At 39.1% G+C, this 27,332-nt stretch overlaps 1 protein-coding gene across 4 annotated transcripts in view; it reads left to right on the top strand.

Moving 5' to 3' along the window:
- The window catches only part of smap1 (small ArfGAP 1), a 107,321-nt gene that overhangs the window by 55,808 nt on the left and 24,181 nt on the right, over nucleotides 1-27,332 (top strand). For all 4 annotated transcript variants that reach the window (XM_026936837.3, XM_026936828.3, XM_026936856.3 and 1 more), the window contains 2 exons: nucleotides 22,140-22,218; nucleotides 25,470-25,597. In XM_026936837.3, coding sequence (XP_026792638.1) covers nucleotides 22,140-22,218; nucleotides 25,470-25,597 — 207 coding nt within the window. The remainder of the gene's footprint in view (nucleotides 1-22,139; nucleotides 22,219-25,469; nucleotides 25,598-27,332) is intronic.

Genomic DNA, 27,332 nt, shown 5'->3' with positions numbered 1-27,332 from the left:
TAGAGATTTGCACCTCTATCTCCCAACGTGCTACGAGTCTGAAAAAGAGCGAGATTGGTGAATCCGGCACTGTTGTGGATTTTATATCAAAGGCACTTAATACAGCCATGAAATTACAGTATGATGCAACGCAGAGTTAAAGTGCTTCTGTTATTATGGCTGTTTCTATTTGCTGTATTTGATTTATTCTTTCTTCCTCAACTTTCATTTGCCTGTCAGTGGGATTTAATCTCCATAAATATTTCAGTGATGTGCAGCATTGGAATCAAGTAAGTGCAGAACCTTACAATGATTTTCCTAGCCTTTACTGTCACCCCGTGTGTGGGTGTGCTTCCTCACATGAGGTTATAATCATGCCCAATCTCAAACTGTAGGTTGCACCAATGCAGTGTGTGTTGTACTGACCCGGGGTCAGTATGTGAATTGATTAAAATGGCACTCTGGCTGTGCGTGTGTGCTGGAAGCCGTGCTGATCCAGTGACAGCAGTGAATAGAGTAACATAAAAGAGAGAGAATGGAGGATGGTATTGAAAAAAATAGTGGGCTTTTGTAGGAAGCTTAAAGGCAACAGCAGAGATAGATAAGAATCTCTCGCCTGCAGCATGTGTGTTAAATGGGCAACACACTTTCTTGGAAGTAGCTGCTTTTGCTTCCAGAGAAGAACAGGAAGACACAATGTGTGAAGGAGGTGTTTCATTTGCTTCAGATACTGCCGTAATGTGTAGAAGCCATGCTTGTGTGGATCGAGTGTTGTTTGTGTTGGAACCAGTCCCAGTTGGTATAGAACAGACTAAATGTAATTTGCCTCAGAGCTCCATTTATCTGATCTGTGCTTTCAATCAATCTTAGACTGCAACCTGTCACTTTGATTCCCACAAATCCTGTCCTACGTTCAGGTACGAGACATGTATTATCAGCGAAAATCACATTCACGTCAGTGGATTGGATCAGAAAATATGATTTCAGTCCAATACCAGTTCCATGCTTCAGACAAATCAGATACTCGATATCGGACTGGTGTATCCCTGATGTCCAATCCCTATTAGTCACACAGAGAATGTTTCAATCCCTGACACTTTTCCGTGGAAGAAATTTAAATTGTGCCGTACGCCCTGCTGAAGAGCTCGTACAATGTAATGGCTTGTTGATTTGTTCTAAAACCAGAGTTTCTAATTCCAGTCAGTTCCTGCACAGAATCAAGTTTAACCTATTTCCAGGCGCACCTTATCCAAAACCTGAGGCGCTTGATAATCAGCTGGAAGTTGGCTGTGGGCCTCGGTTTCCGCATGTCACTTGCAAAATGAGATGAGATAGCGCATGCTAGATTTACTACAAATTTACAAACACTTTGATTCAGTTCTTAGACCGTGAGTGCAAACTTGATTAGAATACCTGGATTGAGTTGTCTGAGATAATTGTGCGATCCTGGGCAGATACATGAAGACTCAAAACCATGACTAGCAAAGCAATAATTGGCTAATCAGAGCAGCACAGAACCCTGGTGAGATGCTTCACAAACTTCTTCTTATTATTAATTTTTTTGTGAGTACGCAATGTACAGTAAAATGTGCCCATTATTCCAAACGCAAACAAGATTTCCTTTATTCATATTTTAATTTGCTATTTTGCATTCTTGAAAAATTAAAGTATGCCCATAGAGTGTGCTCTCATCTAGAAAAAATGTGCATTTGATGTAATGGATAAAAAGATTTTAAGTATGTATAGTTCATGTAAGAAAAACATCCAGTATATACAATGCGTAATCCTCTTAGATTAATCCATCTCCACCTACTTAAACTAAGCTATAACCTACTTGTTCATTTTATACTTTATATTGTAACCATCTGTTTGGATGTACCAGATAATTCAAGAACTTCCAATAGCAAATTGAAGACGCGCGTAATGTTTATATAATGCGTATATATAATGCTTCTAAATGTGATCTAATCTTTGTTATGGGCTTCGCAACAGCTACAACAGATGAGTCTTTTAAAATGGTCAGCAATCCAATCTAGAGAATGCAGTAATCCATATATAAAGAACAGGGTCTGGGTATATAAAGAGCAGGGAAAATTTGAGACTAGCCAGTGTTCCAAGCAAACAACAAAGTGCATTATGGATGCATCATTTGAACATGGACCTGTTGCTGTGCATTAGTAAATCAGGAATGTTCTGGATATCCTACACCAGAGGTGTATTCCACAACTGGCGGAATGCAGTCCAGATGTGGACACAGCAGTATCCAAGTGCATGATTAAATATTGTAGTAGAGCTGATAAGCATATGAAAAACAAATTTTTCTAAACATGAACCATGTGACTTCTGTAGCTTATCCAATCATCTGTATTTTGCAAATTATTCAGCTGAAGACAGATCATTAGACCAGAGACTAGCTACAGGGCAAGAGAGGTTAGGTCAGAAACGGGAGAGTTTCATAGAACTTTTATTTTATTTACTTTCTCTGGTGAGACCTGACAACAGGTCTTGTTTACAAAATTGGACAAAGAAATGTGTGGTTATTCTCCCCATGTCAAATTCAGTGGGGGTAAGTGGTAATGTGAAGCACCACTACAAACTACCCCTGTTCTACACTCTGCTTACAAATGATTTATAAAATACTAAAACTCCCAAGCAGTGCACTGTATAATGCTGTAGGGTGTGGTTTTGTAAATATAGATGGACTAGGACTGAAATCACTAGTTATAGGTCCATCCTAAGACGAGGTTCTGCTGTGCACGTACTCTGCTCTGCTGTTCCTGAAGTCTGTGAGCTCGGCTGCTGAAGGAATGAGAGTGCAGTCATGGCAACATGTTTATCATCAGCCTCCTTCACTTTCTGCTCTTAGTATCCCACTGCTGCCTGCACTGCCTGAATGCCAAGGAGAAGTCATCTTCTTGGCATTCAGGTTGCGTGCGCGAGTCCTAGAGTGTGCGCGCATGTCAATTGTTTTCATTTCTCTGCCTTTTGTGGATAAAATGTGGAAAAGGGGAAAACCCAGTTTAACCTGCGGTTTGTGCATAATGCAGCCCTGAAGTCTGTTACAAACAAATGTGACTTGGGAACGTGTAATTAGATACGGAACAGCGTGTTTTTGTTTGGTGTGAAGTTCACACACTCGAATGGACTCTTAGCGTGGCAGCATAACTGTGCAGCATCTCTTCCTGGAAAACTGGCTAATATGCAAGGAAATGTGAAGAGCGCTTGTGTTTTTAAGCCTGTAATGGAGCAGTGGGATGATTACAGAGAGCTTTCTTCCTGTACCTAGATACAAGCTGCACACACTCGAGCATACACACACGCCTGCAATCATGTACGACAGCACCTTAGCCAGGCCTGGCTTTTACTGAAATTACTTTCTGTGAATGACAGGCAGCATAAAGGCACTGTGCCTAAAGACCCTTCTTTTCTCACTCCATCCCTCCCTCCAGACTTTTTTTTTTTTTAACTGGTTCTACTCTCTTGAATGCTATCATCAGTCGGCAGCGTGATAGCGGAGGATTTGAGGTGTGGTCAGACTCAAGGGAGCAAAAAGTTTTGCACGTGCAGCTTTGAAATGCTCACACTTCAGATTTCAGTTGCTATACTTGATGCCTTTGCTTTCAGCTTGCGAATTTAATTGCAGCAAATTATTCTTCATTTCAAAACCCTTGATGGATTTCTTTTGTTTTTCCTCCAAAACATTTTTTTCTTTTCATATCGCTACAAGGTCACTTCTGTGTTTGTGTTTGTGTGGTTTGTGTTTTTGTGTGTGTGTGTGTCTGTTTGTGTTCATTCGCATTCACATCTGACCAGAGTGACCAGTCCTTCTCTCAGTCTCTCATTAGCACACTGTAAGATTACTTATTATGCTTTAAGCAGAAATAGCATTAAAGGCTTCTTCCTCATTAATGAAGCCTGCTGCAGTATAATTGTTTAAAACTAGCAGCTTCCATAAATGCTTTTCTGTTTCTGTCTTTCAGCTTTTTTTAAACACAGTAGAGATTGCATGGGTTCAGGGTAGAACAGCTTTCTTTTTTTAGTCCCCAAGCTGCTTTATACATCTCTTATCCCTTTTGACAATATTTTTATTTTTTTTTACATGTATTATCCTCCAGGAAGAATACTACAGACACTAACTTTTAATCTGGATGTCTTAAAAATAAAATAACAATAAACCCACTTCTGTTTCAATCCTTGATTTATAGTTAGTATACAACCTGGGAATAATAAATGCGTGACGGAATCTCATACTTATTTCCCAGCACTCAAATCTTCTTTTTATAACTGTAACAGTGTTGAGTGTTGCTATGTATTTTATGAGATAGAATGTTATTTTTTTTTGTTTTTCTGGCTTTTTGAATACATGTTCTACTTGTCTAATGTAAGCATATTGAAGAAACATGCAACACATCATTGCTTGTTAAAAAAAAATAATAATAATAATAATAATTGAATAAATGCAAGCCATTTATGGTGTACTTTATTTTTCAATCAGGTTTATAATTAATAAATTTAACAAAGTAAATCCTAAAAGTGATATTACACATAAGTGGTTAATTTCTGTCCCTCGAATGGCATAGTATTGCACAAATAATGTACTTTGTAGGTGATGGGCATTAAGCATTATGTTATACCCTATGTAGTGTGAAACACACACACACAAATTCACATCAGAAACCATATATGGTACCAGCAGCATCCTGCTCTGTGCGTTTTGTTATGTGGGTTTTTTTTTTAAAGAAAGGAGTAAGAATTTCAAACCCTTCCTCACTTCTTTTCTTCCTCACTCATCATTTCTTGTTTTCCTTTTGAAGACGAAGCTTATGTTTCTCTATATATTATTGCTCAAGCCATGAATAAATTATCAAAGCACTGCGTTCGATATTCACCACATTGGAAATGGTGTCATCCTCTCTTTTGTTTGTGTGCGTGTACTTCTTTGTGTGGTGTGAGATGTGTGTGTGCGTGTGTGTGTGTATAGCTCTTCTTAATGGTATGTCTTCTGTGTGGGTGTGTTAGTGCGAGTGTGTGCATGTGTACGAGTGCTGCCCTTGCTTAGATCTTTCTGTCTCCCTGCTGTGCTAGTGACAGCAGGCTGGCAAGGGACTTTGTTCAGAGGACAGTTTCTGGACACTTTTTTTTTTGCTCATGCACACCATGCACATGGTGGTATGAATTTATGGTGGCAGAGTCCAGATGGTTTGTCTTGCTGCCGTTGGGTCTCTAGAGGTGCAGTCTAATGGGAGAGCACTACAAAAATCCTGTCATATGCCTCGCTATGGCACTGCATATAAAGTCTTGTCATATAAATCTATACTGCAGTACATAAATCCAGTCACATGCCTCTACACTGCGTAATGCATATACTGGGTAGTGCCATGTAATGATATTTAGTATCATAAAAACAAGTGATATTTAGAACCACAGTTAATTGAAGTAAATATCCTAAGGGTGGACTTGCCTGTGGCTGTGCTCTAATTAACCATGAGGCAAATTGCTAACAAGATGTACTGTTCATTTTATAACTAGCCACTAAGACCAGTGTATTTGATATATTAGTATCAGTATTTGTGCTTGCACTTAATAAGTAAAGAAAAAAACACGATGGAGCTTGCTGTTGTAGGTGAATAATCTCCAGTGGTGTGGTGTGGTGTGTAATGCAACCCAACATGAAGCAGGGTTACTGTTACCACCCGGAAGCAGATTATTTTCCTATAGCTACATCATGAAATGTTTGTTCCTCTTAAACTCTGGCAATTAATAATTTATCTTAATGAATGTCACATTGTACTTTTTAAGCATTTATAGTTTTGGGATGTCCACAAGTTATCAGTTACATCAAATCAACTATAAACAGTCACCAGATTCTCTTTTTTCAATAAACCAGACAGTGCAAAGTCCACTGATAGATAGATAGATAGATAGATAGATAGATAGATAGATAGACAGATAGATAGATAGATAGATAGATAGATAGATAGGTACTGTAGATACTATAGATAGATAGATAGATAGATAATTTATCCATAGCAGAATAGCTTACACACGCAAACAGCAAGACATTGCACTAGGCATTGAGTAATAAATGAATAGATCAATAAATAAACCTGTAGTAAATGGTAATAAAAAAAGAAATGAAGTCAGTCTAAGAACATATAAAACCATAGACAGTACTACACTGAGGGAGGTCCATGTCCGTGGATTTAAAGTGACCTTGTATACTTGGTACAGATGTTAGTAGTGGTTTTCTGACGTGTTGACACTGGAGACTCCTTCCATAAATATTAAGCAAATCTCCTTGGAGAAAGCGTCACCATATCAACTATTATACATTTTACTTTGTTAAATAATATCATGTTTTTAATCTGTTTATTATTAGTCTTAGATTATGTGGAGCATCCAACACACACGTTCCTGTTAACAAGTTGTTAATATAGAAACCATAATGCATTAGAACATGCGCATGAATATCCACATTTATTCAGTGTGTATTGCTTATATGAATGTCATGCTGTGATCAAATCCACAGTCTCACTTTATACAGTAGGCTTCTTTTTTTAGCACAACCTCCTGAAGGCTCCATGTTTCAGAGTTCTGACCTGAATTATATTCCAATCAAATATGAGCTTTAAAGCTTTGTGGGGGAAAAAAACGAAAAGAAAGTAGTTTTTTTTTTTTTTAGTGCACAAGTGGTGGCCTTCACATGTTGATGTCCTGAGGCCTGGTGCTTGCATGGAGTACATCAGTGGATTTTGTTGTGAGCCAGTGTTACAGAAGTGTGCTACAGTGCCCACAGCTGTTATTTAAAGGTGCACTGTATATACTTTATAGCTATGTATTTGTGTTAGCAAGAGTGTGCCCTGCCCTGCCGGTGTGTGTGGTGCTGCCAGGTGATGGTTTCCCTTTGAAGTCTTGATGAGGTGAAATGCATAATTAATGCTGATGAGATATTTCAGGATCAAGCTCTGGCAATAATCTCTCACACAGTGACAGTGAGAGAGAGGCAATAATCTCTCACACAGACTCACTCTGCTGGCCCATTTCTCTATCTCTCTCCTCGAACATATTCCACTCAGTGTTGGGAAACACATACTATATGGTCAGATGTTGGCACCTTCAAGAGAATGGGCAAAAATCATTTTTATAAATAAGCTTTTCACACAATTCCTCAAATTGAAACTATTTACTTAATGACTTAACCAATAATTTTCACACACGTAAAATCCCTGTATCATCCATCGTCATAGGAGGATAAACAAATGACCTGCACAAATCAGCTAATGGATACATGCACTTACTGGCCACTTTAATAGGAACACCTGTGCACCTGCTCTTTCATGCAGTTATCCATTCAGCCAATCATGTGGCAGCAGCATAATGCATAAAATCATCCAGATACAGGTAAAGAGATTCAGTTGATGTTCACTTCAAATGTCAGAATAGGACAAAAAAGTGTTTGTTTTTTTTCCTATTAGGTTCCTAATAGGTTTTCGAAGTGACTTTGGCAGTGGCATGGCATGCCAGATGGGCTGGTTTAAGTATTTTAGAAACTGCTGTTCTCATGGGGTTTTCATGCACAACAGTCTCTAGAGTTTACACAGAATAGTGCAGGGGAAAAAAACATCCACTGACATCCATTGTTTTGGAGTTACTGAAATACTCAAACCAGCCTGTCTGGCACCAACAACCATGCCACAGTCAAAGTCACTGAGATCTGATTTTGTTCCCCATTCTGAAGTTTGATGTGAACATTTTCTGCATGATTTTATGCATTGCACTGCTGCCACATGATTGGCTGATTTGAATAATTGCATGAATGAGCAGGTGTACAGCTATTTAAAAACCTGTCTTCTGATTTGAAGTATCAGTCCACAGATATGCGCAAACCTGAAATGCTCTGTATAGTGAAGTGTCAAGGATTGTCTACAGCTTCATTAGACATTGCAGGAAGAGACTCAGTGCTGTTATTCTCTCCAGGGGAGACCTCACTAAATATAAACTGCAAAGTTGCTGATAAATTTGAAAGTAGTGCTTTGAGGGAGGGGAAGAAAATCACACAATTAGAGTGTTTTATGTTTGGGGGAAAAATACTGTGTTAAAACGATTCATATTTATCCTTTTCATGAAGGTTGAGTAATTCTGTAATTCTTTATTAGGTCGGTGTACAAGGACCCTTCTTCAGTCTTCCTCCTTTAGATAATGATATTGGCCTTCCCACCCCATTTGCAAATTTATGACAACTTTGTCCTCCAGCCATAGGACACTACGTAATAAGGAATTCAGTTACATGATAATGACCACTCATACTTCTAATCATTCCCAACAGTGACCTTGGCTCTCTGTCTACACCCTATTAAGACACACATATGTATGGAATCAGAAATGATGGAGAGATATAGGCAGGTGCTTGTGGGTGAGATGAATGTTAAGGAAAACGATGTTAAATAAAAAAAAAACGTTGGGTGAGAAATGGAGGGAGACAGATAAGAGGCCTAGGAGGTAGGCACAGGTAAGCAAGCAAATTAGAGGGAAATGACTGGCGAGGGAAAAAAAAAAAGTGATGGAAAAGAAGTGAGGTTATGGGAGAAGGGGATTGGGAGAAAATGAGCACAGAGGAGGTTGTGATAAGGTAGAGGAGAGAGTGCACTGGAGGATGGAAGCTAGTAAAGAAAGAGATGAAAAACAAGGATGAGGGGTAGTGAGATAGGGGTGTGTGTGTGTGTGTGGCATTGACTGATGTTAAAAGGTGATGCTGAAGCTTTCACTGTGTCGCTCATGCAGGGAATGGGATTTCAAGGTCCAGTGTCCAGTCTTCCTCAAGGCTGGCAGCCACTGTGTCCCCCACACACACAGCCCAGATTAAAAAACTCTTCTTTCCATCTCCATTCTGCCGGAGCCACAAATCTGCAGAAGCCTGTAGAGCCTGATACCACAGTCAGTGACTACATCTGCTTCCTCCGTGACATTTGCTTGAAATGAGATTTGTATGGACTGCACATGATGTTTCAGGCCACTCCTGAGCTGGCGAGTCTCTTGCTCTGACTACTGGCTGGAAGCAGAGCTGCTCTCATCTTCTGGTTTGTTTTTTTTTTTTTCTTCTGATCTCATCGTTTGTTTTTCATGGCCTGTCCTCAGACCCTGCTCTGATACAGCTTTATTCTCCAGTGCTGACCCAAAACATCTCACCTGCTCCATTTTGTTTAGGCTACAGGTTACTGGGGAGAGGATTTGGTCATGCATTCTCCAGCATTGTGTGAGAATTATAGTTAGATGTGAGGTTAAATGTGAGGACAGTAATGTCATATCAATAAAACAATAATTGTCCCTGGAATCATCACGGAAAAAATTAGTTCATAGTTATGGAAATTACTTACTTAATTACAACGTAACGTATGAGTGTCATACGTGCACTTACATAATCGGTAATTATATTGTAAAATCCATTTTTAATTGTCTGATCATGCTGACTAGCGTTATGGGATAATGGAACAGACCTTCCTATTTGTGTAATTGGCTTATCGGCACAGCATGACTGCAGCGATGGCTGCGGTTACTAGATTAGAAGTGTATTTTATTTTTATTTATAGTGGTGATAAAAATGTTAATTGAACTTCATTACATTAAAAACTTAATTACATTTTTATATATTCAAGATTTTTTTTCACTGCACTGACCCTGCAAGCTTATGGCATACCGGCTTTGCAGGATGTCCTAAAAACGTGCTCAAATAGACTTCTTGAACACACACTGTACGTACATTTTCATGATACGTTGCAGTTAGGGTAGGTGTTTTTTGTTTGTATACCTGTACTTGTGGATCGCCTTTGTTAGTCCTTCGATAGTTCGCATTTATTCCTGTTTACTTCAGAAGTAGCTCACTGCTCTTCCCAGACAGACGCCAGATTTGGGTTTCTTATGGGTAAATAGCTGCTTAGTGATTTTTCCATTGGTGGAGGCTCTGGTTTTCTTTGACCTCATTGACACACACATTTGGTTGTGTGTTGGTCATTGAACTCTCTACATATTTGCTAAAGATTCTTTGGGGCGTTTTCTGATACCAACATTCTTAGCCAAACCATAAATATACATGATAGTCTTGTGATTAATCTTTCTATAATAGTTTGTGATGTTTTGTGCAAGTAAAAGCTCTAATATGCTTGCCCAGTCCCATGTTTTGTTTGCCTGGAAACCTACACAGCTAAAACATGGTAGATAAAGTAATATAATAACATTTAGTGAGCTAGTCAAAGTAATTAATACAGTCTAAGTTAAATAAAAGAGTTTATTATTAATATACTGTTATTATAAGGTTTCTGACGTAGCACATCATGTTTGTGACCTCGACAGAACGTCAGTAAGTTGTTGACCAGCGTCCATCATTTACTGCCTGTATGTTTACCTGTGAGGTGACTGCATGTAGTAAGCAAGAGAGTTGTATAACAGCCTTGTGCTGGACTTTATTTTGCTTGCTTTCTTTATTGTTTCTACATGAATGATTCTGAAAAGATGATCTGTATCCTGTTTTATGCTTTATAATTTGCCTAGTAGAAACCAGATCACGCCTCGGCTGATGTGCAGCAGCTGGTAGGATTTGGAATGAGTACCTTGTGCTATCGTTCGTTATTTATAGTTATATAAATATAGCTATATAACACATGAAAAATTTTGTTTTGTTTTTCGTTTTCTGGTTTTCTGAACAAAAAGCTCATAGCACAGACACAAAATCTGCTTGTCACCTCTCTTAATTACACAGGATGTGAACATGTGAAACGTTGTAGTATTTTAACAGTTTGCTATATAACCGTTCTTTGCATTGCACAGTTGTTGTCCCAATTCTAATGTGCAGTATAGTGAGCACAGCTTCTTCCAGCATCAGTGAGGTGTGCATTCTATTGAAGCCATGGACTCACAATAAACCCCTGATGGAAAGATGTGAAATAACTGACTGGGTATGAAATGATGTGTAAGATTTAGAAAGTGAATAGAGAAAACAGTCTCAGACAGAGATATGGATGTGAGCAAAGGGCTAAAGAGAGACACAGAATGTCTTGCTGGGAGAAGCAAGATTGCATGATGAAGAGAAGAGAAATGCAAAGAAAGGTTGAAACACACCATGTGGGAGTCCCTCGGCTACCTGTGGGAAGAGTAGATGTCTTTTCAGCAGTGCTGCAGTGAGATATTGAACACCCTCAGCTTTCAGAAGGATGCCGCCGGAGGTCTTCTGTTGGACAGAGACATGTAAACCTAAACAATTTACACATACCACACACACAGAAGCTTGTAAACACACAGCTTAAAAGCTTAAAAAGCAGCTTTGAAAGTGTGTTTGATCAATTACAATAGCAGTGCATGTGTCCTTGCAGTGTGTTTAATGTCTTTGAACAGAGGGTTAGAGCGGTTGTGTTAGAGTGTGTGCGGTTGTGTGTGGAATTATTATATTGTGTTGGAGAGAATAATAGGTTGGAAAAGCAAGCGTGTGTTATGGAGCCGGCCTCTGCTCCTGTGTGTATGAAGGAGTGGTTTCCCTAAGGCTGAGTTGTCAGAGAGTAAAGTGAAGAAGAGCATCTGATCTCAGTCCTACTTGGTAACACTAGCCAGTAAATGTGTGGACGAGTGTCTGCATGCAGCCTCCTTACTGTAGCATTGGCATTAATGTGAGAGACAAGAATACAGTAGGCAAGATACTGACAGGTGACAAATTAAAGGGAAAAAATTGAATAACTGGATTTCAGATGTTTCCAGGCAGGTGCACAGTATGATACAGTGTCCAGACCTGCCAATCTAAACAAAGTTTGTGTAGGAGTTCAGTATTTTAACCTTGGAGTATGCTAGTATGAGCTATCTATCAAAAATGCATCAAAAGTCTCATTTTTCCACTCTAAAAAACAACAGATAAGCCAGACAACATATGCATTGGAGATGATTGACAATTACGTAGGTGTTTTGAACTTGCTAATATTCACCGGCAAGCCTGGAAGCCCGTTGAATATTTTACAAATAATTTTTAATAGTAATGATAAAGAAAGGGATTAGAGGAAACCCTGTTTCCTTTGCTGTCCTGCGCCTGTCAGTGCAGACAATTTCAGCTTTTTTAGTTTGAGCACAACAGTGAAAAATGTCATTGTTTCTTTGAGCTACTTTAGACACACAATCTGTAAAAGGACTCTATTGAAAACATACTGTTAGGATTTTTTTTTTACTGCTTTCAAGTCCACTTGTCCCATTAGAGGGAAGAGTCATTGCAAATCAAAACGAAGTTATTCTGAATTTATCCTATGATGAAATATTTCTCTCCTGAATGGAGTGGACTACTGCAGGATGACAATGTCCTCATCCACAGTGCACGATGGCTCACTGAATGGTTTGAGTATGAAAATGATGCAATTTATATGCTATAGCCTTCGCAGTCACCAGATCTCAACTCATCTGAACACCTTCGGAGGAATTTTAAAATGACGTGTTATTCAGCGCTCTCTGCCACCATCGTTAAAAATACAACAAGAGGAAATATCTTTTGGAATAATGGTGCTCATCGCTGCTGTAGAGTAACAGAGACGTGTAGAATCTGTGACAAGGTGCATTGAAGCTGTTCTGGTGACTCATAGTGGCCCAACACCTTTTTAAATCACATTATGTTGTTTTTTCTTTTAATTTGTCACCCATCTGTGTACTGTGTATACTGTAGTTCTGGTTACGCAGAGTGGAATATGCGAGGAGCTTGGCAGTTTAATGATATGATTGATCTCTGCTGGTGGAACAAATTGCCGTTACAATCTTTTAAAATCCTACACACAAACAGCAAAATGTAACTGTCTGCGTGTGTGTGTGTGTGTGTGTGTGTGTGTGCATCTGTGTGCGTGCATGTGTGTACGTGTGTCTGAACGTGCTGTAACCTAATCCAAATGAACATTGTGCGCTGACAAACAACGATCTTCATCTTAACTAGACCCCCTGTTAACCACCTCCCACACACTCGCACACACTCGCACACACTCGCACTCCTCACAGTGGGGTTTTGCTCAGCTTCGCGCATAGGCGCACATACGGTTGATCAATAGTGTTTCCACGGGGAGCCTGATCAATACTCTCTGGATTTAGAGCAGCAGAAAAGGAGAGATTTACTTGAAGCTATTTCCCGAGCAGCTTTAAGAGAGCACGCATCTCTCATCATTTTGAGTGTGTGTTCCATCTCTGCTTAACGAAACATTTAAACCACAGGGCGTTTGTGTGAATGGTGTTGATATTTGCTGAGAACTTTTCTAAACCTGTTCACACTTTGAAGATATCTTCTAACCATCCACTTATGTACTGACTGTCCACTTAAACTGTGGGACACGAGCGTGAAGTGTATACTTTGTACTATTTGTCCTGGCCTTTTTAGAGCTGCAGCAGCAGATCCACCGCTCTCCTTATGCGCGTTATCAGGTGAGGAGTGAAGGCTGTGCATTTCGATTACAACAACTCGGCTTACGAATTTTAATGAGATCAACCTTCAGCCTTCAGATAAATGAATGAGAGCTGAAGTTCTTCCAGTTTAGTGAAGATAAGGGTTTATGCAAAGTCTTAATTAAAAGTTTATCAGATGGCAGCTCCAGCTGTGAGGTTGGCCTTTGTACACTCAGGATGTGACAGAAAAAGACAAAGATCGTATCTTCTGTGGCTAGTGAGATCTGAGAGGCCACACAGTTAAAACGCATACAATTTGGCTTTACGGTGGCTATGTGGTGATATTTGATTTTGCATATTAGCAGTAATAAATTATTTGGGTTTTTTGCTGCTGTGAACAACATAAGTAGTGCACAAGTGTCCATGATGACTTGCTGCCTGCCAGGGAGGTGAATAATTTGTGTGCAAATGTAGCAGGAAGCCACAAAAAAAAAAACAGAGTTAAAAGAATGGCGCCTCTGCCCCGACCCACTCATCATCCACCTGCCTTACTCCTGTTCCTTTCTACTTTCCCATTAAACCATTCTTCAAGGAAAGCAATCTTTTTAAACAGTATCACAGTTTCCAAATTTATTTTGCATTGATCTTCACAGTGCACATGCATTTCTTTCACACTTTACTTTTATCACTTTTTGTTGGAGGCCATTTCCAAGACTGGAGATGATGAAATCTGCTCTCCAAGTGCCCCATGGGCCTAATGGGAGCACAACATCTTAGTTTTCGGCACCTTCTGGATATTACAGACTATTGAACTGGCACCAGGCCTGATAGCGTCTTGAATTTAAATTTCTATTATGGGTCTGCATGGAGTTAATATCTGTAGATTCATTTTATAATGAGACAAAAATGTATCTTATTGCAGTTGCTTTTTTTTTCCACTCTTAAGAGACAATCCAGAGTTGAAAAGATGTTCTTGAGACCATCTTCGCCTTTCACAGTAAGGATTTGTCTAGCCGTAATCGTGTTGCCCTACTGAGTCACAATAGCAGGCCATGGGTAGCTGAACATTGCATCTGACCTTTGCAAAAAGCAAATTAGATATGAGCTGAGGAGCTCATATAGCTGCAAGGTTAAGAGCTCTGTCTAGCTCAAGTGCCACCTGCATGCTCATAGTGGAAGAAGGGATATTTCAAATTCGTGGCATTTCACATATCTGCTCGGGTGTGATCCAAAATCGAAGACCAGACATTATAATATGTTGCTAGTCATCAGATAGGACAGTGATGTCTGATTAGTTTCTTGCCGACATGCCCCTATCTGTTTAGATCTGCTCCCATAAGATTATGGAATTCAGTACGGCTGCAATCGACACCAGTGATGAAGAGGTAATGCAAAAGAATGGCCGAATGTGAGGGAGATGGAGAGCTTAGTGGATGATAATGGTTTGGAATGAAATAAAGGTGGGAGAGGAAAGATGAGTAGGGGAGGGTGGAGGGATACAGCAGCGGCGAGGATGGGAGAAATGGACAGATGCAGAGACGAGGCTAGCTTCTTGATTGAGCTCATGCCGGTATATCTAAAGCTTCAGTGGAAGTGACGAGATCTTGCAGAGATGTGTATTGTGTGTACCCTCACAATTGTGATTTCACTCCTCTTGTCCTCAAACTGTGGTTATGCATTCAAGAGATGAAGGTCACGGTCAGCTCTCTTGCCCTGAATTTTTCTTTCCTCCCTTTTCTTCTCTCTGCTGTGGTTATTCTTGACTGTCAGAAGAATTAGATACAGCTACTATGAAAAACATTTGGCTCTGGCAGCCTAGAGTTTTTCATAAAAGCCTTCTGTCCAGCTTTCTAGGTAGTTTTAAAAAAAAAAAAAAAAAAAAAAACTGTGCATGAAAACTGTTTTGCTGAGTGCATTGTCCAGGTAGGTACGAAAATGGATCAGTTGCACAATTTGTAAATAAATGCAGTTTCCTAAAAGACTGTACACAATACAGTTCCTAATGAAATGTAGCAGGTGGCTAAAGTAACTATTTAGGATGCAGCTTACATGCAGTCGAGTTTGAAATTATAGTGCTTCCTCTGTAGCAACATAAAAAGTGTAATGGACAAAACACTCCAGGTATTGTAGTTGTAAATGAAATTAAAAGCATATTTGTGCACTCATGCCAGGAGCTTTGGTTAATTTTCACATCAACCATCAGAATGGGGGAAAAAAAGTGAACTCAGTGACTGTGGGAGGGTTGTTGGTGCCAGACGAGCTGGTGTGACTATTTCAGAAACTGCTGCTCTCCTGGGATTTATTCGCACAACAATCTCTAGGGTTTACACAGAATGGTGCGAAAAGCATGCAGTGAGCAGAAATGCCTGCGCCGGTAATGCCTTGTTGATGAGAGAGGTCAGAGGAGAATGGCCAGACTGGGTTGAGCTTATAGGAAGGCTACAGTAACTCAGTAAGATAACCTCTCTTTACAGCCGTGGGGAGCAGAAATCACTTCAGAATGCGCAACATGCCAAACCTTGAGGTAGATGGGCTACAAGTGAAGAAGAACACATCGGGTTCCGCTCATTTTAGCCAAGAATCTGCTGTTGCAATGGGCACAGGTTCACTGAATCTGCATAGAAAAACATCGTCTGGTCTTTTTCCAATCTTCAAATATCTTTTTCTGTGAGTCTTTGCCCACTGTAGCCATCAAAAATCTGCAGTATGAAGCCAGTTGAAGCCATTGAATTGGTGAATTTTGTTACCTGTTGTTGTTTGCGCAAGTTCGTGGTGTTGGGGCTACAAACGACAATTAAGAAAAATGTCAAAACGCGCCTTGTTCAGTCCCTGCTGTATTACTGCAGTCTGGATCACATGATACGTTGTTTATCTGTAAGTCTGTTCGTTGAAAACGTAGTGATGCACCGATTGGAATATGTGAGTATTTTTTTGATCCAGTATGTTGTCATATTTTTTTATACATGCTGTTATCGTGTGTTACTGGCACAGTGCAGTGGACTGTTTATATATTCAGTGAGCACTGCTTATAGACTGTAGGAGTTGCAGTTAAGGGCTCATTAAAGGAGAAGCAGACTGAAGGAAGCAGTGCTGTAAGTACTTGAGATGACGAGGGGCTTCACACTCCTTGGTCTGGCTCGGGTTTTGATCACTCAGAAGCTGGATGAGGGAAAGTAATGAATGATAAGAACATTAAATAATAACTGTGCCCCGTTTTCCCCTCGTTCAGCATTTTCAGTGCGTAGAGAAGAGTACAGTTGCCAGAGATCATTAAAACTTGGCTACGCTATCTGTAGCCTGGGAAGTAGTTTAACTGAGTGTGTTTTTGTTACGACGATGTAATTAACAGTTTGTGCTATAGCGCATATGGTGCAGGATGAACATATATTTTCTGTCCAGGAAGTTAAGTGATCAGTTACCAATCAGTGCTTCATGACACGTTTTTCTTTAAAAACTAATTTTTTTCTCATTGTTGTTCTCTGTTTGTTTATTAATTTATTGCTCTTTATTACACTTACATTGAGGACAAATGGTTAGTTACATAAAGGTATACATATTTTTGCTCCTGATATGCACTTTATACTGTATATTTTGTATATTTATACAGTATATTTGTTTGTATATTGTATATGAGATGTATGTATAAGGCATTATGTTTACATTGTATGTAAACTGCAAAAGGTCTGATATGTCATTATACCTGCAGTTCTTAACCTTCCTTTTCTTTGTAATCAGAACTATACAGAAATTTCACATATCCAAAAAATGTCATGTGCGTTATTTTGTGCTTGTATTTGTTGTGTTTTTTTTGTGTTCATCTTGTTTCTTATGCATTAGTTTGTCCTTTCTTTGTGCTGTTTGCTCTTCTTATACCTGGGCCATACTAGAGGATAATGAGAGATCTATTCACTCCTGATGATCGCAAAGTGTGTCCCGATTTAAAACTAGCATTAACCGATTATCTTCCCAGATTATCCTTTGTTGTGGGGTAAACACAACAAAATCCAAGCTTAACCCCTCCCATCTACTCAGTCCATTTCTTGAAACCTGTATTAAATAATAAATACTATTAGTAAATACTAAACGTTTAATATTTTACTACTTACAGTAATATCCTGTAGTGTGCAGGGAATGCCAGTTGTCTTTTCAATCCTGACATCATTTGTGTGTACGCCTGGGAGATTTCGACATTCTCTACTATGTAGTTCTGAAAACTCCAGGCTTTCCTGAACTGACGTATTCTTCTTTTGCATGTATCTCAACCACAAGTAAAGTTAAAGCATTTTAAAGTCTGGTTGCCTGAAAAGTGAAAAGGAGAAAATTGCATTTAAAGATTCCAAGCATTTTAAAGATTCCAGTCCCACAGTGGTGCAGGTGACAGCTGGTATCTGATTACAAACTTAACTGATTACGCTTATTTCCATTTTGCCATGCCGCTTAGCTTTCCAACAATAAAGCCTGACATTCACTGAATGAGGAAATCAAACTTAGCCAGCAAGGATTTAGACATATTTAGGCAGACTGCCTGTTTTTACAACTGTGTTTGTTAAACTGGCCTCCTTTTCATTGTGATCTCTGCAGGAAGATTAAATAGTAAACAAAAAACGTTCCACCTTGTTTCGGAGAAATATATGTATGTATGGTTTCTTAAAGTAAAATGAGGGGGTAAAATGAATTGTTGGCTGTTTGCAAGCCATCAGCTCATCCAACCGGTTTTCTCAGACCACCACACATTTTTGAAAGACTGACAGCCAGTGGCAGCTGAGCTGAACTGTTGTCTGCCATGTGTGTTTTGTTATGAGGTCATGATTGTTGATGAGAAATTCAGCGTTCGCAGATTGAAAACTGTATGGTGTATGATTCTAGGCAGTCTTGTATTGTGAGGGGGTTTGATGACGAAGAGTGATCAAAAAATCTTTTATTGGGTCTTGTATTTTCAACAGCGATTATGATTGTATGAAGGGATTTGGCATTTAGGGGTATATGGACATGTTCAAATACATTTTAGTGGAAGGATGCTATTTGCAATTTTTGTAATATCCCCTGCTTGGATTACTCTCACTGTGATGCATCACAAAAGCTCTTACAGTTCAGACTACTATCCGTCACACAGTAGGACTATGTTTGCTTTGTTACGCAAGATATGGGAAACTGAAATGGGTGTCGAGTGCCCTAGTGAGGCTGGCCTCATTCTGCTCTGATGTGATACAAGTGGCCCTCAGTGTAGTGTCTGAGCACCAGTGAGCGTCTCTCTCTCTGTGTGATCGTGTTTGCATAGCGAGGCCATGGCAGGTCTGAGTGAATCTGACCCAAATGGAATTACTGTGCCATCAAAGGGAAGTGTTCATGAATTAGGAATGACCTTGATATGAGAGGCCCATGAGACACACCACAGAGTTCAACTCATTTCACACCCATTCACTCAACAGCTTTGGAAAAACGACATCACAAGAGCTGGAGAGGTGGAATGAGATGGCTCAGGAAGCATAGAGGATCGTGGATCGATAGATTCGATGAATAGAGAAGAAAGTAGAGCCAGGCAGCGCTAGTAATTTATGGGGTCTCTCATGTTTGTGCGTCTTGTGAAGTTGTTCGTGTTTATCCATCCAGGTGCTGTTATTTTCCTTTATCTGAACCACAAAATTATGCTCCAGATGAATGCTCTGTCTAAAAGCATTAGTGGTTTTATCTGTGTGTGCGTGTGTCTATCTTGTCACCACAAAATAGAAAAGAAGCCGAGCTCCTGGATTCATGCATAATTCAAGCAAAGCTAACCACTTCACTGCTACACGTTTCAATCATGGCGCTGAATGAGGGCTATTCCCCTGCTTATAAAGGCCAGTTATACCTCACACTGCAGTCCTGGCTCTGCTCCTACATATGAAAATGAAAAGGTCACAAAAGGCTTAATACAAAAACGTCTAACTCTGGGAAAGCTTTTCAGTGCTGTAGAAAGATTAAAAGCGGCAGTTTTGAGCGTTTTGGTAATTAATGCTTTCAGAGTCTGATGAATTCTGTCTGTGTGCAATTTGAGGGTGGTGTCAGAATTAGCTTAGCGTAATTAATGAAGGGCTACGGGTGCAGCTAGCTCTACCAGGGGAAATGTAGACTCTATAACAAGTGTTTTTATTTCTTTAATAAACTAGCAGATGTTGGCTAATAATAGAATATTTTTCTGGTTTAGAAGTTCATTTAAGGACCATGCTGAGATGCAACAGAAAAGAAACATGATGAAGATCAGTCATGAATCATAAGCACTTTAGTGTGCAAATGAGCTTAAAATGACTCAAATTACTTTGCTTTGAGAGCACCTAGCTAAATAAACCCACACACTTATGCTCATTATGTGCCACAGCTCCATCCAGGTATTATGGTTTAAAAAAGGTAGCTATATGTCCTAGGTGAATGTTCAAGAAGATTTATAAGGTATAACAGGAATTGTAATTAAGCTGTGTAAAACTGTAGGATATTATTAGTTGATGGTTTTCTGCATTTTCTATTTGTGTGTTTAAATAAAATCCCGTTTGTCTACCAGTAATTAAACATATTAGAACCAGCAGCTATTCATCAGAGAACTTATTTCATCTGCCCTTTCTTTTCATCACTCTCTCAAACTACAGTTTCATTGTATAGTGGGTATGTGATGAAGTTGACAAAGAAGTATTTATTATTCTCTTTTATTGTGCAAATAAAGCTTGTGCCACATGCTGAAGTTTTGATTCAGATGTGACAATAAAGGCCAAAAAAAAAAAAAAAAAAACGCAAGATGGAAACATATTGCTTTTGTGGTAGTTTTTTCCTTCTTACTGTCTTGTACAAAGGCAGAAAATGTGCAACCGTCCGTGCCGGTCTCCTTTTGATTGTGCGTATGTTTGTGTGTGTGTAATGGTTTTAAGAGGCTTTGATCCATCCTCTGCTTCCGCACTTATCGATCAGCAATTCAGCCTGGATTAGAGTTTTACTTCTCACCTAGAAACGGCCTTCACAGCCAATCACAGAGAAGAGCCTTCTTTAGCCAGTCACAAATCAGAGAGGGCTAAAAGTGCCTCGGACATTGAGGAGCATATATATGCTTATACCATTCTGGAGTGTGTGTGTCTGTGTTGAATATACAGTGGATATAAAAAGTCTACACACCCCTCTTAAAATGGCAGGTGTTTGTGATGAAGCTAAGTTAAACCAGGTCAGAACCTTTTTCACCTTTATTGTGAAATTGCCACATATAAAAATCAAGTAACAACCAACTTGAAATGTTGTAGGGAAGAAAAAAAAATACAAAACACTTCCAATACCCAGATTGCATAAGTGTGCACACGTTTTTGTAATGAATGTGGCAGTGTTCTGAATCTACCAATCACACTCAAACTCATGTTAAATACTACTATACTAGTATACTAGTATACTCCTGCCATCAGTTAAAGTGACTGATTAAGCCCAAATAAAGTCCAGCTGTTCCTATAGGATTTTCCTGACATCATCTTGGTAGCATCCAACTGGCAAATCCATGGGCCGCAAAGAGCTTACAAATCAGGTAATGGATCTCATTGCTGAAAAATATCAATCAGGGGAGGATTACAAAAAAAAATTTACAAGGCATTGGATATACCATGGAACACTGTAAAGACAATAATCAGCCAGTGGAGAAAATATGGTACAACAGTGGCATTACTAAGAACAAGACACCCTCTAAAATGGATGAGAAAACCAGGAAAAAAAATGGTGAGGGAGGCTGCCAAGAGGCTTACAGCAACATTAAAAGAATTGCAGCAATTTCTGGCAAGTACTGGTTGCTCCTGACATGTGACAACAGTCTCTCAAATTCTTCATATGTCTGGGTTACGGGGTAGGGTGGCAAGACGAAAGCCTTTTTTAACCAAAAAAAAAAAACAAACGTCCAAACCCGGCTAAAATTTTCAGCAAAAAAAAAAATACATCCAATCTCCCAAAACTATGGAAAATTATGTTATGGTCTGATGAAACCATAGTTGATCTTTTTGGCCATTATACCAAAAGATATGTTTTGATATGGTGAAGCATGGAGATGGCAGCATCATGCTTTGGGGCTGCTTTTCTTCAGCTGTAACTGGGGCTTTAATCACGGTTGTGGGAATAATGAATAGCTCCAAATAACAGTCAATTTTGGCACAATACTTTAAGGCTTCTGCTAAAAAACTAAAGATGAAGAGGAATTTCACCTTTCAGCATGACCCAAAGCACACCATATCCTCAAAGAATGGCTTCACAAAAACAAGATCAAGTTTTTGGAAGTCCAGATCTAAATCCAGTTGAAAATCTGTGGAGTGACCTGATGAGGGCTGTGCACAGGAGATGCCCAGCTAATTTGACAAAGTTAGTATGCTTTTGTGAAGAAAAATGGTAAAATATTGCTAAGTCAAGATGTGCCAAACTGATTGACTCTTACCGAAAAGGACTGAATTCCACGATAAAATCTAAAGGTGCTTCAACTAAGTAATAGTTTAGGACTGTGTACACTTATGCAGCCAGGTCAGTGTACATTTTTTATTTTTTAAAAGAAAAGGTTCTGACATGGTTTATCTTGGTTTAATTTTTTTACATCACAAAACAACCTGCTATTTTAGACTTTTTATAGTGAATCTCATGAGGAATTTATTTCTTGCATACTGAACCAGACACTATTGATCATCCACTATACAGCTGACCTTTTAAAGTGCAAAAAAACTCCAACATACTAAATGTTTTCTGAAGTTTATTCAACTCTCCTTTCTAATCTCTCCTTTTCCTCTCTATCACAGAAGAGAGAGGACATTCAGATAGACTCCAGAGCCAGCCCTAAGAAGAGTGCTGAGCCTGCCATCGACCTGCTAGGCCTGGGTAAGACACAAGTAATCAATCCCCTCCTCCTCCACCATCTTCCTCCACCATGTCTGCATGAAGCTGTTCAGTTTATGCATCACTGGGCTGCATGGCTGCCTGTGCTGGTTAGGATACAGCTGCAGGAATAGAGCTGAGGTTATGGTAGGGTTGATGGCTGAGGTAAAAACATCATATTATACAGAAAACAATAGGTTTCCAGAGTGCACATTTTAACCACACTTGTAGAATAGCCTACTTGTACTTGACTGTTTATGCTTGACTGTTTATGCTGAAATGTACTGCAGTAGGCTTTTTTTTTTCGTTTGGATTCATAAATATTTGTGTGATGAAACAAAATGATTTTAAAAAAAAAGAGTATGTGTGTTCATATATATATATATATATATATATATATATATATATATATATATATATATATATATATATATATATATATATATATAGTTTTAGTGTGTGCCAAGAAAAATAAAATAAAAAGCTGTTTTCGTTTTTCATTTCGAAATGGAAAACAAAGGAACACACGGACTGATGAGTGTTACTTTGTAGTAACAATGGAGTTGGTCAGTATTCTCAGAAAAGCATATTGTGATAGAATTTATGAGAGATTGAGATAAGTTAAACTTGGTACTGTTCCACTGGGGGAAATTTTTCTTGTGCAGCTGTGTTATCATGATATTGATCTCATCTCAGCTCATCACCCAGCCCTAGGCTATGGATAATAGCCCTGTTGATGCTTTCTGGCTCTTTGTGCTGGTTATATGACACAGAAAGAAGCCAGCTGACCAAATCATCCCTGCATTGATCAGAGAGGTGGCATGAGACCCTCCGGATGACCAAAGCCAACAGATACTCCATTATGTTCTCGACAATGAAAGCTATAGAAACCTAACGCAAAATTGCACTATTGTCTGTATTTTTCATCTCCCTCTTGCTCTCTCTATCTTTGTTTGTGTGTGTTTGTGTGTGTTTGTGTGTGTTTGTGTGCGTGTATGCGTGTATGCATGTGTGCGTGTATGCGTGTATGCATGTGTGCGTGTGTGTGTGTGTGTGTGTGTGTGCGTGTGTGGCTCATGTCTTGGTAAAGAGAGAAGAGGAAATGATAGAAATGAGGGGTTGGAAGAGGAAAACAAGATGGATTAGTTAGTGTGTGCCCATGCCACTGGGGGCACAGTGTGTATTTGTTTGTGTATGGGAGAATTTATAGCATGCTCCAGGGCTGAGGGAGCTGATGATGAGCCATGTGTGATGATGGAATCGTGTCTTGCCTTTGTGTGTTTCCTCTCTCCCCTCAGCAGCATGAAGCAGCACAGTGTGTTATAAAAACAGAGAGAAAATTTACATCAACCTTCCCACCCTATGGCTCTCTTTTTCTTCTTCCAGTACATGCTCAATCTCACCAACATTCCCAAGCATATTTCGATGTCCTCGTTAGCAAAAAAAAAAAAAAAAAATTAGAAAAAAAATGCTCATTAATGCAGATATTGGTCTCCAGGGAGTGTTGTGTGTGAAGCACGGACACCAGCTAGGACTTGAATGAAAAGACAAAGTGTGTTTGAATATCCCACTAGAGTCAGGCGTTAGCAGCTGTGTTTTCCACCACTGGCACAGACGCTGGTTGAGTGTGATTTGATTTCTTCTCTTTTTTGGATGCTGTCAATAAGCAGCAGGAGAAGCAGCAACAGAAGGAAAGTCCTTTGTTTATACCGTCAGAGCCAGAATTATTGACACCCTTCATGAACACGCACAAAAATGAATAACATACAGAATTTATTCATCTTCAGTAACTGCTTTATCTGTGTAAGGTTCTCTGCAGTTTAAATTATTTATTTCTTTATATTTTGGAAAATAGTACTAAATAAGTTCATTAGAAAATATTGCAGGTAGAAACAAAAATAACTACAGGAGAGGTGTTGGGCAGAATCCCTTTTGAGTGGGTGGGGGTGGGAGTGGGATTAAAACAGTCCTGTGCACAACTCTACATGCAATTAGTTATATTTTGTGCTTAGTGTTTTATTTAGTAGTAAACTTAAACTTAGTAGTAAACTTAGTAGTTTATTTAGTACTTTTTACTAGTTTACTTAGTATTTTTTAAAATAATAGGTCAGTGCATTATCTGCACCCACACAATTAGAATTTGGAGAAGCCTCAGCTAGCAAGAATAACTGCACTGAAACTCCTCTGGTCATGTCTGACAAGGATGGAGACACTTGCGGAAGCATCTTGGACCCCTGCACTCCTCCATGCTGGCTTCTTTATATTGTTATAGGTATTCATTAAATTGTTATAAACATGATAGGTTTCAGTAGGGTTCAGATCTGGAAAATTAGATGGCCATTTCAAAATGCTGATTTTGTTTCATCAGTTCATTGATTTTGATGTCCTTTGGCGTTATTATCTTGAAAAAATACATCTTTAGCAAGTCTAAACCTCCGGGGTTATTTTGGACTGAAATATCCTGATGCTTAGCAAAAGAGGATGCAAAAGAGCCATTGGAGCAGCAGCTACAAAACAGCTGCAAAGCATCAGTGATCCACCACCATATTTTACAGAGTATCTGATGCTTTTCCCATATGCAGTCTCCATTTTTTTTTTTTGCCAAACATACCGATAAAGTGCATGACCAAAAAAAAGGTTTCAATTTGGTCTCATCTGACCTCAACACATGATTCTTGTCATAGGTGATTCTGAAACTTGACAATCCCATAAATTAACTGAACTGTAAAATGCAGAAACTGTGATAGTTGGCAGCTTCTCCACCTCCCTCATCAGCCTCCTGCAGCTACATTGTTTTGTAGTTGATTGAGTTGACGTGGATGTTTGTGTGTAATGTTTATTTTGTTTGCCGTTTCTGAAGAATGTTAATAATTCTGGAGTTGACTGTATGCCAAGACAGCTCACTATCTACTGCTTTAATGACACTTATGTAATGTGCTTGAGAGAGCCTAACTATTCCAGTTTCAAGTTGAAATATGTAGCTTTTTAAAAATGGACAGTGGCAAAATGCATACTGTTTGCTTGATGCCCTTAGGCAGTACATGGACATGAAGCCATGACTCTCTGACCTTCACAGTGATCGTGAGACCTTAACCTAACTTGCACAGGGGAGTTAGAGGTCAGACAGCCTGAACCCATTGCCCTTTGAGACGGTCAGCCTGGACCTGTCATTTCCCCTTCTCTGGAACCCCTTCGATTTTTCTCTCTCTCGCTCTCTCCCTCTCTCATTGTTTCTCTCTCATTCTTCCTTTCAGATGCTCCTGCAGTCAACACAACCAGCAGTGGGGCAGGATCTGGAAGTGCAGCTCCAATAAGTGATGATTTGGACATTTTTGGACCAATGGTGTCCAACCCTCTGCCATCAAGCACCAATACAAACCAGGTACACTGTGACTTTTCTTAACCATACTTCTTTTACCCACCCAATCCTGTTGTCCTTCTGTGTTTAATAAAGCTCAAGTCAAAAGGCTGTAAAAGCAGATTTGTCCAACAGCGCAGCATTCTAACCCTGAAGTATTTCTCACCTCAAGTCATTATTCCTAATGCTTTGGTATTCTGTTCATGTATAACGTTTGAATCAGACTGGCCCTGAATTATATTTAAGTTGACCTACTGAGATCAAGCATAAACATGTATGTACATAATTGTCTGATACAGTAACTGCAAAGATTTTGGCACCAACATCTCTTTTAATAGCATCACCACAAATACTGAACCTTATTAGATTACTTTGGGATTATTTTATTAGACAAGCAGCAGAGTAGCAATGATAAACACTACATTTCATTTTCTAAACATACGCAATATATATTTTAATCTGTTATGTTTTTTCTTGTTGGTTGGAAGCTTAGTTGGCTCAAGGTTACTTGCGGCTGTTGATTTTTTTTCTTGAGTTGCTATAGAGTTTTATGAATGCAAATTGATGATAATGCTGCCGTTTTTCAAACTGTCTTTATTTATATCCAAAATCAGAGGTGATTTTTATTTTATTTTTTTGCTTGAATTGTTTCTATGCAGTAGTAAAAATGTAGTAAATGTACTGATGTAGTAAAAAGTCCAGATATCCCAGTATACATACATCGAATAACTTGATATTTTATGCATATAAATGCATATAATGTTCTCTACAATAGGGAAGGGAAGATTATGCATTTGAACTGGTAACAAATATGAACATCACTTTTCTGCTTTTTGACAGTGGCTGTATACACTGGCTTTTTTCACTGATCTATATACAAGTAGTGAACACCTTGAATAGTATGGTTCATAGATGGCACTTGTTCTACACCAAAGAGAGCAGAAGCAGTCTCTTTGTAATGTAACATTGCTCCATGTCTATCCCTTTTCTGCTGTTTTAAAACCACTTTGAAAGAGACACAAAGAAAAGGTCAAATTGGGTTGTTTTAATTTCCCCCCAAACACAATAGTTACATTTACCTTTCTGGTCACAGCTGACAGGATTGATTTGTAAGGTCTTCCGGACATAAGGATGCACAGCAACTAATATAAAAGAATTAGCATTGAGCTTGCCTTTCCAAAGAGATGGGAAAAGAGACTATTAGAAAAGACCGATGTTGAGGTGCTGGAAGGGATTTTCCTCTGTTCTCCTTTATCAATGGGTGCCTTCTTAATCGTGCAGTAATTTTGGCTGACCTGGACTGGGGCCAGGATCTTTAGGGTCTCTTTATGGTTGACAACAAAGAAGTACCACCAACCAGGGTTGACTGAGCATCGCCTCCTGTCGATTTACATCTTCTGTGAAAAGTTACAATTGAATACACCACCAAGAATATGGCTGACAGGCACGTGCCTTCTCTTCCTGTGCGAGAGGAAATAACTCTAAATCCCAGGAGGTGGCAGTAGCCTGTAGATTGAAAAGAAAAAACTGAAATAGACAGTTGTGCGGTTAAAAAAAAAAAAAAAACTATGTCCACCAGCCATTTTAGTAGGACCTCCTGTAGACCTGCTCATTCATGCAATTATTCAATCAGCCAATCATGTAGCAGCAGCACAGTCCAGATAATCATGCAAATACAGGTCAGAAGATTAATTTAATGTTCACATCAAACATCAGAATTGGGGAAAATGTGATCTCAGTGATTCTGACTCCAGCATGG

The sequence above is a fragment of the Pangasianodon hypophthalmus genome, chromosome 3, assembly GCF_027358585.1.
Source record: "Pangasianodon hypophthalmus isolate fPanHyp1 chromosome 3, fPanHyp1.pri, whole genome shotgun sequence".
NCBI lineage: Eukaryota > Metazoa > Chordata > Actinopteri > Siluriformes > Pangasiidae > Pangasianodon > Pangasianodon hypophthalmus.
This window is presented reverse-complemented; position numbering and strand designations above follow the sequence as displayed.